Source organism: Candida margitis (assembly GCF_024628925.1).
Source record: "Candida margitis strain CBS 14175 chromosome Unknown scaffold34, whole genome shotgun sequence".
Classification (NCBI taxonomy): domain Eukaryota; kingdom Fungi; phylum Ascomycota; class Pichiomycetes; order Serinales; family Debaryomycetaceae; genus Lodderomyces; species Lodderomyces margitis.
The window spans coordinates 157-11444 of NW_026261845.1; the positions used below are offsets into that span (position 1 = coordinate 157).

The following is an 11288-nucleotide window of genomic DNA, read 5'->3' on the forward strand; positions in this document are numbered from 1 at the left end:
GGCCTGGGTCGATCTATTGCTTTTTCTTTGCTTTCGCGCATTTGTTGCAAATTGCTTTTGATTGTGACAGGAAATTATTAGAACCGAGGCGCGAGAGGGAAGCGAATTCCGTACAGTCAAAATTCATACAAACCTGTGAATGGAATGAGCTAACTTAAACGAATATCGGAACCTCTAAGTGGCACAGTTCGTAATAACCCGACACTGCAATAGAGCAGAATCACACATGTCAGCCCCGTTTACAAAATGTCGGGCACTTACTTAAACGCGACAATGACCGAGGCGGGGAAGATCTAATTTGGCAGTAAAATTTTCTTCTTCTACCGACGACTTGTGTCAACGTGGAAGAATCCAAAAGAAGATATCATTACATTATGTGGGTTTAGTTGAGCGTCAAACACATTTGATGGATCACAATTCTGTGATATTAAAGTAAGTGGTGATTACGAATGGGGTGATATTAAAGTAAGTGGTGATTACGAATGGGGGTTAATTCTCCCAGTCCCCGACTATTTGTTGCTTAGAGAATTTCTCCGATCGGATGCGGACATAGCCTAATTCAATTAAAAAATTTTGTGGCGCGGTTCTCAACTGAACCAAGAAAAAAAGCAATTTGCGAGGGAGGAAGGTGTAGCCCAGACAGGAGGGAGATCGGCACCGATAAACAGAACCATGAATGCACCTCTTTGTAACATGGCCGTAGAGTAGAGCACCAATTGAATGTCAAGAATAAATATGACATCAATATCACCGTTTTAAATTGTGCCACAGCAATCCATGTAAGGGGAGATAATAGTATTATATTTAGCAACTTTTACTCCAAGTCACGTGCAATCACCTGCTTTTTCTCCCTCAAACAACAATTTTTTTGTCTAATTTAAATATTAACACAATGCACACACTACTACACATAAGTGTCTAACGTTTTTTTTGTTGTTTTGACTGCAAATTGATTGATGACAAACGGAAACAAAATATCAAATGGGAAAACTGTGGATTCATCATATTTAAATTAAACCTTAATAAAACAATACAACCCCCAAACTAACAAAGTAATAAACTGAATACTTATATCCTCTCCAAAGGGTTTCTTCAAAAAAGATTTCAGGTGTTGAAAAAAACAAAACAACAACAGAATAGTTGACACTTTTCCTTTTAAATCTTTGATATATAAGTGATTACAGATACTCCACAGAGAGAGAAAGAGGCAGTAAACATATTGACTCTACTACTGATTTTCCAGAAAGGGCACATATCACAAATAAGAGCAAACTTTGGTCTTTGATTTAGGCTCTTTGTAAATGTACCAATACTTGAGACAAATTTCACCAAATCACAACAAGCAAACGAAAACGTTCGTTAAGTAATATAGCAAAACGCCATGAGTGATGAAGTTACGTCGTCCGCGTTGCTAGAGCAACTTGTGTACATTGACAACTACATTAATGGTACACAACCAAACACAGATAGCTCAACAGCTACTCCTAATATTGATGTCGATGGACAATTAAGTCTAGATTTGGCAGCATTTGCTGACGATTCATTTATATTCCCAGACGAGGACAAGCCTAAGCATTTGTATGATCACGACGAAGAAGAGGATGATGAAGACGAGAGAGGGGAAAGAGGCGATCACAAATTCCACAAAGATGGCAATCTCGCGGGTTCGGGAGCCAATGATGGATTAAATGGATGGAATATTCACGAGTTTAACAGCTCAAGCTTGCTACCTACTTTGAAACAGGAGCCTGATGTGGGTAGCTCCAACCAGCAATTCTTCAGGAGCCATCAATTTAATGATGGCCATGAAGATGACAGTAGTAGGTTAGACCAGTTCAATCTTTTGCTGAGTCATGTCGATAGCAATGAAGTAGGACTTGGCGGTGGCGGTGTATTGTTGGATGATTTTCAAAACAAAAGCAACCATGGACACATTGGCAACAAAAGTGATTTGGATAACCTGCATCATCATGTCCAACCCCACAAGTTGTTGAGCATAAATGAGTTGCCCAAGTTTCCAGTGCCTCCAGGTGCCAAGAACTCATTAGTCAGTGCTGGTTTATCGCTGAATCAGATTGATTTATTGAGTGCGTTGATTGCTCAACATCAGACTAATTTGGGCAAAACTTTATCGCAACAGCAAAAGCAGCGTCAACAGCAAGGTTCAGCAGCTAATGGCGAACACAACACCAATGGTGACGATTTGGGAATACAAACCATAAATAATTTCATCAACAAGCAACTGCAACAACAACAACAACAACAACAATCAACATCATCAAATTTGCCCTCTAATATTGCACCAATTACTCCAAATGCTGTAGCTCTATCACCAACCGATGTCTCCACTCGACAATCAAATCCACCGTTCCATCTCCCCTCACAACAACAACCAACTTCATCACTTTCTCAGCTAAATTCAAGCTTGCAACTACAAACAAGATCACGCAATCCCAGTATAACATCCTTCATTGACCCCAACCTACAACGCGCAGTAGGATCAGGACCAACAGGACCACCATCAACTACTGCAAGTTCCAATTTGAGTCTGCCTGATGCTGCCGAACTCGACAAGAAGCGTCGCAATACTGCCGCTAGTGCTAGGTTCCGCATTAAGAAGAAGATGAAGGAACAGCAAATGGAGAACAAGATTAATTCATTGAATGAAATGATTTCGTCGTTGGAGAATAAATTGAGTCATTTGGAGATGGAGAATAAGTTGTTGCGCAATTTGATTATTGAAAAGGGAAGTCAGAAAAGTGATGATGAGTTGAGGTTGTTGAAGGAGAGAGCCAGAAGAGGAAATCTGTAGATAGGGGAGAGGAAAGTGGTAAAACTTTGAGTTGTCTCTTGAATATATTGTCACTTGAAGAGGTGGGTGTATAAAAATAAAAATAGGATTAATGAAAAGACGTAGTCTACTTCGATTAAAGAGTGCAGTGAAGCAAATTGGTGAGGGTTGGAAGCAGCTAAGTGCAAAAACTTAAAGAGTTCGATAAGAGTTGTATTGTATTTCGTCAATGTCAGTGCACATGGGTGTATTTTTCATATCTTGCATTTACTTTAGTTGAATATCCTCTACGCCAGTCTGACATCCAACTAAAAGCTAAATTTTCAATTGGCATCCTCAAAGAGTCAAAAGTCAAATAAACAATACACAGAAATCAACCACAAAAAAAACCCCGAAAAAAAAAAGAGTAAGAATAAGAAGAGACAAGATTTGTTGCAATCAGGGGTGAAGATGTGTGAAGTGTTTCATCTAAGATATAAAATGGATTGTCAACAGCTAGTCGATCCCTTCTTCTTCTTCTGTAAACAATCTGTAAATCGGAGTCGCTCGTAAAATATGTTCAACCGCGGTAAGAGAATGCCAGGTACAGAAGTAAATAAAAACAAAATGAAACAGGCGAAAAAAGAAAACTAAAAAACAATAAAAAAAACCGCTACACCCTTTTCCACATAAGTCAGGCCAGCAGTTGAAACAAAGGACGCTAGTGAAGGTGTCAAATGTTTTGGTACTGGAGTAAATATTTGCATACATGCTAAGTAAGCATGTTTATTTAATAAGGTGTGAATAAAAGAGAAGCAGAATGTAATTCAATTTAATTAAATGTCATTTATTTTATTTTAAATTGAATAATTATACAATTATTCTTTCCGTGTTAGTCTTTTATTACACAAAAGTAATGGTTTTCTATCTCAACAAAAATAATATGCGAGATGCGTAAAGTCTTTTTGAGAAATGTCGTAGTACGACAGATATCTATTAGAGAGCAAAAGAAAGAATTCAAATGGGTGCTACCCCTATGATTCAATAAGCTTCTGTAAATTGGGATTTTGTAGGTAGTTGATTTTAAGTCTTGAGCTTATTGAGCTATATGTCCCTAAATAGTAGAAACGGTAAGGAGAATTCTTTTGTTTTCACGCGAGCGAGTTCTTTGAGAATGACACAGAATGTCTTTATGAATAATAATAAAGATGCACTAACAAAATAAGACATACACAAGGCAAACATAGATGATCTTATCAAATTTTCATCCCAAAGCATTTGCTACTTTATTTAATCTCAATGCAGATCTTGAGATTTAGTTTTCGTCTTTTCTTAGATCAGAGTAATGCAAAGTGAATTGATGTCTTTTTAGTCTTTGTGGTTTTATTCAGCCCAATGTAAAATGTCGTTCTTAGAAAAGACAAAAAAAAAGGAAGACAGAATTGTTCAACAAAAGATAAAATCAGTCAATCACAGTTTCTATTAATACATAAGAAACCTGAAGGTCTCAACCACTTTGTATAGTTAAAACAAAGGGAAAAAATGATGAAGTTACTGGTTTTTACTACATTTACAATATTACTGTAGACTGACAGCTTTGTTTTAGCGAAATATTGAGGGTTGTATGTGAGACTTTGTTGTAGAAACTATTTGTTTCTTCATCACTGTTACTGCAAAACAGAACTTGTGACCAGCACCTTCGTGGATTTGGTTTTGACTCGTCCTTGAAAGCTTTGTTAGTAGCTAGTTCTCAAAGCATTTTAAAGAAAGTTTCCAACCTCTGGATCTCCCAGACACATACTAACTTCAGTCTTAAACAACTTGATTGACCCATATGTTCAAGACTGGAAACTAGATAGAATTAATTAGTTTGGTCACAGTTCCTGAACGTGGAACACTTCAAAATCCTAAGGCAAAAGCGTTACCTAGTATATAGGTAGTCTAGTAGAGTTATTGAACTGAAGCACAACTACGTACTAGGTTACTATATGAACAACATCTAAAACCCAAATTTTTGTTCAACACATTGGTTCATCAATATCATCTAACCTTTCTGAAAAATGGAATTCCTTTTGTTCTTTTTCTCTTTTTCTTTTTGTCTTAATTCCGACATTCCTGAACAACACAAAGCACAAAAATCAAAATTATAATTTTTTAAATTGTGTTAACCCAAAAGAAAGAAAGAAAGAAAAAAAAAAAGATGCAAGTAGCTTCTTACCCCCTTGCACGACCCTTTAGCAAAACCCCCTCTCTTCTAGTTATCTTTGAACACCTCCTTGCCGGTAAGTGCACCAGAATCCCAACTCTGTTCTTTGCCTTAGTTCAAGAGTGGTACACAATACGAAATACTACTCCCCATAGTGGCAGCCCAGATACAGTGGTATCCAAAATTGTGTTGTTTTCTGTTGCGACATTTGTTTTTTTGAAATTGTGCGCGTACTACAAAAAATAAAATAGAAATAAAAAAGAGATTGGAAATTGCCCCTTACTAAGCAATATAGAATTCAACCACAGGATATTTAAATTACCACTCAAGGGAGATCAGTCATCTGACCATATTCACTTTTATATGGTCTATCACATATAGTTACAAATACTCTTTTTCTTCTCTTAATAGGTAGGTGAATCTACGGCGGAATGGTATTGTACTCTGCTTTCAAACCGTTCAGGTGTTTTTTTATTTGATTTATTATTAGAACAATAAAACTCCTCAATTTTAATGTCACAATAAGTATGTATGTATGGATGTGCATAAATAAAAGACAAGAACAATTTATGGGAGTCGCTCTTTTTTTTGTTTTTTATTTTTTTTCCTTTTAATCAAAACAAATTACTTTGAACCCACGTTATCTTCGATAAATACTCTCCTCCTCAGACTATTACACACCCCGCTCAATTATATACTCATTTGAAACGTAACTAGAAATCAATACACTTCAATACACTTCAATACATTTCCACATAACTAGATACTAAACCATATAGTTACGACAACATGGTTTCAACTAGGAGATCGGGAGGGCCAGCAGTCAACATTGAACTAAGCTTCAATGGGAAAGATTTGAAAAAGGTTATTCCAATTGCCGAGCAGAGAAGGCTTCAGGAAGAGGAACAAGATCTTTCTGATGATGAACCAGAATTGGTACAAAAGAAAGAGAGGCCAGAGAGAAGTTCAGCTGATAACGATGAAAGGGCAGAGGATTTGGTTGCACGGGAAACTCGTACCACCAGAAGGGCAACCAGAGGAAGGCCAGCCAAAGCCAAAGGAAACACCAAAGCAACAGGCAAGACCAGCACTAAAGGCAACACCAAAGCCAGGGCCACACCCACTGCTACTACTACACGTAAATCAAATTTGGGTAGACGTAAAACAACCAAGCTTGTTACATTAAAGGCCACAACTACAGCAAAAGGCAGTTCAAAGGAAACAGCAAACCCAAAGCCTACTACTCGAGCTACTCGTGGGACCAAGTCTACAAGATCCAAATCAACTGGTGCGACAGAGACCAGAATCAGCTCAGATGAGGAAATACCATTACTTACAAAGAAGGAAACTAGAGGAAGACCGAGAAAACACCCAATTGGCCCCGATGGCAAACCTGTCATACCCGATCCTTCACTGAATCCAGCTACGTTGAGGAAAAGACGAGGTCGACCACGTAATCCAGAAATTATCATGGGAGAAAAACGAAAGTTCAATGAGGCTGATTTGATTGCGGCATCAGCAAATGGTTACGCTTCCAAGAAGTACAAGGTTGCCTCCGATAAACAAGAGGCTGGAGAACAGTCTCCATCTACTAGTGAAAGCTCAGTGAATGGTGTAACACATGAGAGAATTCCTTCGATGCAGGGTGCTACAATCCAGCCCATCTCAGAAGTAATTTCACAACATGCAGCCACATCGCCAAACATCCACAAACACAATATTAATCACTTGTTGTCCAAAGATGCGCCAACAGCAGCATATCCTCCGAATAGTTACGCAACAACAACCCCACCTACGAATCCCTCGTCTGCTCCCTATGCATCACATGTACAACCTCCTTCTTCATCGTCATATAGCAGTGGATATAGTCCACAATACCAACCATACCCCCAACCACCATACCTTCAACAGCTGCCTCCATATCCTTATCAACAGTATTCACAAGCTTTACACCCTCCTTATCCATTGGTCACCGGTTCGATGATGCCGCCACGCCAACAGCCTGCACCACCTACCACATACTCTCAACAACCTTTGGCTCGAGGTCCTCCAGATCTTTCAAGTGCACCAGTTCCATTACCACTGCATCGACAGCAGCCACTCCCAGCAGCCACCCCATTACAAGAACCACATGGACGTATCCCGATTACATCTATTATATCTCAAAAGATTGATTCCAAGGACCTTCCGTCGATTTTGTATGACGGGGATACCACCAGAGGTGATGGCGACGATGACGATGACGGCGAAGATGAGAGAGAGGGAGATGGTGAAGGTGAGGATGAGGGAGAGGGAGATGGTGAAGGCGACGACGGCAACGAAGGGAGAAAGACTAAACGCCGGTATCGCATTGATCGTGAAAACATCAAGATCAACAAAAGAATCATGTCTCAGGATACTGAGGATGTTATTAAAATGTTTAGGAAATTCGACGATGAAGTGTTGACCAACCCAGAAGCCAGACAACGCTTGCTATCATTGGGTTTCGAAACTAGGAAAAGATACATCACCACATTTAAACATTATATTCGTTTCTGTTGTCGCAAAAAGATGAATGATTTTTTTGTTACTGGTGAACTAATGAGGGAATTTTATCAAGAACAATTTGCAATGAGTACCTCAAGCAATCCAGTTATTCGATTGAGAAAAATGGATCCTGCTTTTTCCAAATTACAAGAAATCAACTATATAGTGTACAACTTGGATAGCAAAGAGATTCCTAATCGCCATATTGCTTTGGAGTATTTGATTTACAAGGAATTGGGTAAAGAACCAGGAGACAATATCGACTCAATTATTGATGACAAGGGTGTTTACCAGAGTGAATTGATTAAAGGAAAGAGAAAGAGAAGAACTAACAGGAAGCATAGATCAATTGACTATCCCATGGCCATATATGCACCCGAAAAGGGGAGAAGGCCAAACCATGGCACTGATGGCGGCAACCAGACACTTTTAGTTCATCCTGCCTTACCTCCATTACCTGCTTTGGTTAAGGAAAATCAGGAAAAGTTACAGAAACAAAGAGAACAGGAAGTCCAACTTCGTCGTCGAAGTGACCACCTCCAAGGACTGAATAATGGAGCACACGAGTATGTTGAAGAACAGACGTACCACCAACATACCCCCAGCACCACTTTAGCCCAGATTGAGCCCTCTTCGCACCAGCAACATGTGCACTCTCAATCTACAACACCACCGGTACCTATGTATCCGAAAAAAATCACAAAGAAAAATATTGAAGAAGTGAGACGTTCATTTGGCCGATTATGTGCCGAAATCAACTCCTATTTACAAGATGCCGTCGGTGTTGAGCCAGCATTTGTTTCCAAATTGAGGGCCGACGTCAATGCGCTGCTTAACCAATTTGACTTGGAGTTGAATGGCCCTCGTCCGCCACGGCCACCACCACCGCAAACCACGGCATCTGGTGTCCCCATTTACGACTTACAGCAAAATATATTCACCGTTTACGAGATTCTTGATGAATGGTATAATGGCACTCCACAACAGCCTAGTGTTGCACAACGGTTGGAGCAATATGGTGAAGAGTGGATTCGCGATGAGTTTGAATACAATACGTTTGTTGAGCGTCGCAGTGTTGTTGAGTTTGTTGAACGGTTGAGCAAGGAAACTAAGGTTGACATTTGGGTCATTGCTAATGATTGTGACAAGTATATTCGTGATAAGTCAATATTGGATGAATTCATTAGTGAGATTGAATTGGACGTTGAGGACTTGTTCAAGAGAATTTTGAGGTATAGGCAGAGAAGGGGGTAGTGGGTGTGAGATTTTCTCCCTGATTGTTGAGCTAATGAATGATGGTAAAAGGGTAATTTTTGTATGTTTACGAATTTTGTTTATGTTTTATGTTTGTATTATAAAGTAATATAATAGGATATATCGAAGAGAACTATGAGGCGGAGTGAAGTGGAGAGTCAAGCCCAGTTGCTCTGCAGCTTTTCATAAGGGGCTACATGGGGATCTCTCTCGAAGTGGTTTTCAAGTTTTTTTTTTTTTGATTTTTGTTGAGCAGAAAGCTTAATTGTGTAATGTAGAGTGCTTGGTGGTTTTGTGTACACAACATTCTTGCGATAAATTTGCCTGTATGTAAAACGAGGCGGCAAACCATTGCCCTGTGAGCATTAACTCTTGACAACCCTATTTGAGGCACCCACAGCTAATGCAAAATTTTTGCGATTCCACTAGATTCTATCTCAGAGATATAGTCAGTGAATTACGAGCACAGTAATGCAAGGAATCAAGTTTATGTTGCATTGAAACTGGAACGGAGTACCACTTCATTTTCCAATTTGCGCTTATGTTCTAATAACCATCGCATGACATTTTATTATCTTTCCATTGTAATCCTTGTTTATTTTATTTTTATTTTTTGAATCTTATTCTCGATGGGAGCACCCAAGTGGTTGGTGTTAAACTTTTAGTTGTTGATTTTGATTGATTTACCCCAGAACTTAAACTTAATTCATCGGAGTTATTCTTGTACTGCATTGAAAGGAATGGAGAACGTTTACTATTTGCTTTTCACATCAACCTTTACTTCTCCAACCCTACCCAATTCTCAAACACTGTTTCCCTTTAGAAGACGATGTAACATGCTTTCCGAAAAAGCCCGAATATTTTGAGGAGTTCAAGAAAATAACTACCAAAATATTATCGTTTAGGATAATTTGAGTTTGTTCTTGTTGTTAGGAAGTGCTCTTTTTGTGAGGATGAATCTGTCAGGCTAAACTCTATCCCATTCAGGGATGCTGTAATTATCAGTCAAAACGCCGTAAAGTTTTCAGCATGAGGAGAAGATACTATCTTAAAGGGAATGAAAAATAGGAGAGCCAGGTTTTGAACCAGAAACTTTGCAACGGGAAAGGTTTTCGAACGAGCTCCTTTGAAGTAGGAAATTTCTATCATTTCTTGTTTAGTAAAACTACTGAAGGTGTTGGTTTGCCTTGTACAGCTCACAATTCAAACCATCCTTGAGGGTTGGGGCCTCTATCTACTTCTTTGATTTTATCTCTGCCATCTCCTACACCGCAAACAACCGTTAATCCAGTCCGGAGCTTGACACTACTCCGACAGCCAAGCAAAGGTGTAGTGGAAAAACTATAATTAGAGTACAAAAGCAACCATCAACAAAAAAAACGCCTTCAGATACCACAAAAGGAACATCACCAACCCGTGAGGTTTTGATACAATCACAATCAGGCCAATAGCTTGATTTTATTGATCTTCCTTGGATGTTTTTAACTTTTGAATGGAGAGATAGTAAATGGGGAACAGATCAATACCTTCTTCAAGCTTTACCAATTAACTTTTCAAATTGAAGCAAAGCACGCTCGCGGGGAATTCGACACTTGGGGAGTTAATAGCAAGCAAACGCATCAGAAAGGAACATGCCAAAGTGCCACAACTATTTCAAGTACTAAGAAGCATTACTACGAGAAAAGAAACAGCGTGAGATGTGAAGACAAGATAATACACGTTCACCCTGTTGATTAAGATACAGACCATATTTATACTCATCAATGCTTTCCCCGTAAAATATTTCCCATTACTCTCCATCATACAAGACTCGTATTTACCTCCCATTATTCCCCATAGTGACTCAAACTTTAATTTTGTTTCAAGTCCCGGAGTTTTTATTTACGGCAAAGAGTAACATAAATATTTTTTAAGCCAACAAAGGCAGGGCTAATTTTGACCGACAAGAAGAATGTGCTGAGTTTAACTGCTTATTATGTTTATCAGAAGCATGTGCGGTGGGGAAAGCAAATAGAGGTAGTGAAGGGCAAATATATCCACCGGTTCTGGTAGCAGCTGCATGGTATACTAGGTTGGTGACTTCAAGAGCCAAAACGAAGAGTAAGTAATAGCTTCACTGGATATATAATATTTCAGCACATTGGCTGTAATTGGTTTCATACAAACATCGCTTTTAATTAATCAGGATATAATATTCAACACCATTTTGTTTCAAATAAGCTTTCTAACCAAGACTGCCTTGAGTATCAAGAAAACATTACAGTGATTGTTTCCGTAGCATCAGCTTGATAATTTTGTTATAATTATCGTTTCCCCACCATTTAGAAAGGCTTTTATTATCAAATGATAATTCCCCCAACAGGAACCAAGAAAAATTGGAAATTATTGATACCCAGTGGCTTTCCTTTGTGCTTTGCAAATTGTTGCAAAAGTTTCAGGACTTAGATCTCCAGATATAAAAGTCCATGGAATTTCCTTGTTGGATTGAAAAACTTCCCACTAATTCTCAACAACCTATCTACTCATCTAAGA

At 38.8% G+C, this 11288-nt stretch overlaps 2 protein-coding genes across 2 annotated transcripts; both read left to right on the plus strand. All coding sequences in view use genetic code 12, as the record gives it.

The window, feature by feature from the left end:
* Window positions 1-1381: 1381 nt before the first annotated feature.
* On the plus strand, window positions 1382-2812 carry MET4 (Met4p; the record flags this gene model as incomplete). Its single annotated transcript, XM_051815794.1, has 1 exon — window positions 1382-2812. The coding sequence occupies one exon, from the start codon at window positions 1382-1384 to the stop codon at window positions 2810-2812; it is 1431 nt and encodes a 476-aa protein (XP_051670740.1).
* A 2953-nt stretch (window positions 2813-5765) lies between these two features.
* Window positions 5766-8756, plus strand: CANMA_003605 (uncharacterized protein; the record flags this gene model as incomplete). Its single annotated transcript, XM_051815796.1, has 1 exon — window positions 5766-8756. One exon carries the CDS (start codon window positions 5766-5768, stop codon window positions 8754-8756), a length of 2991 nt encoding a protein of 996 aa, XP_051670741.1.
* Window positions 8757-11288: the final 2532 nt, after the last annotated feature.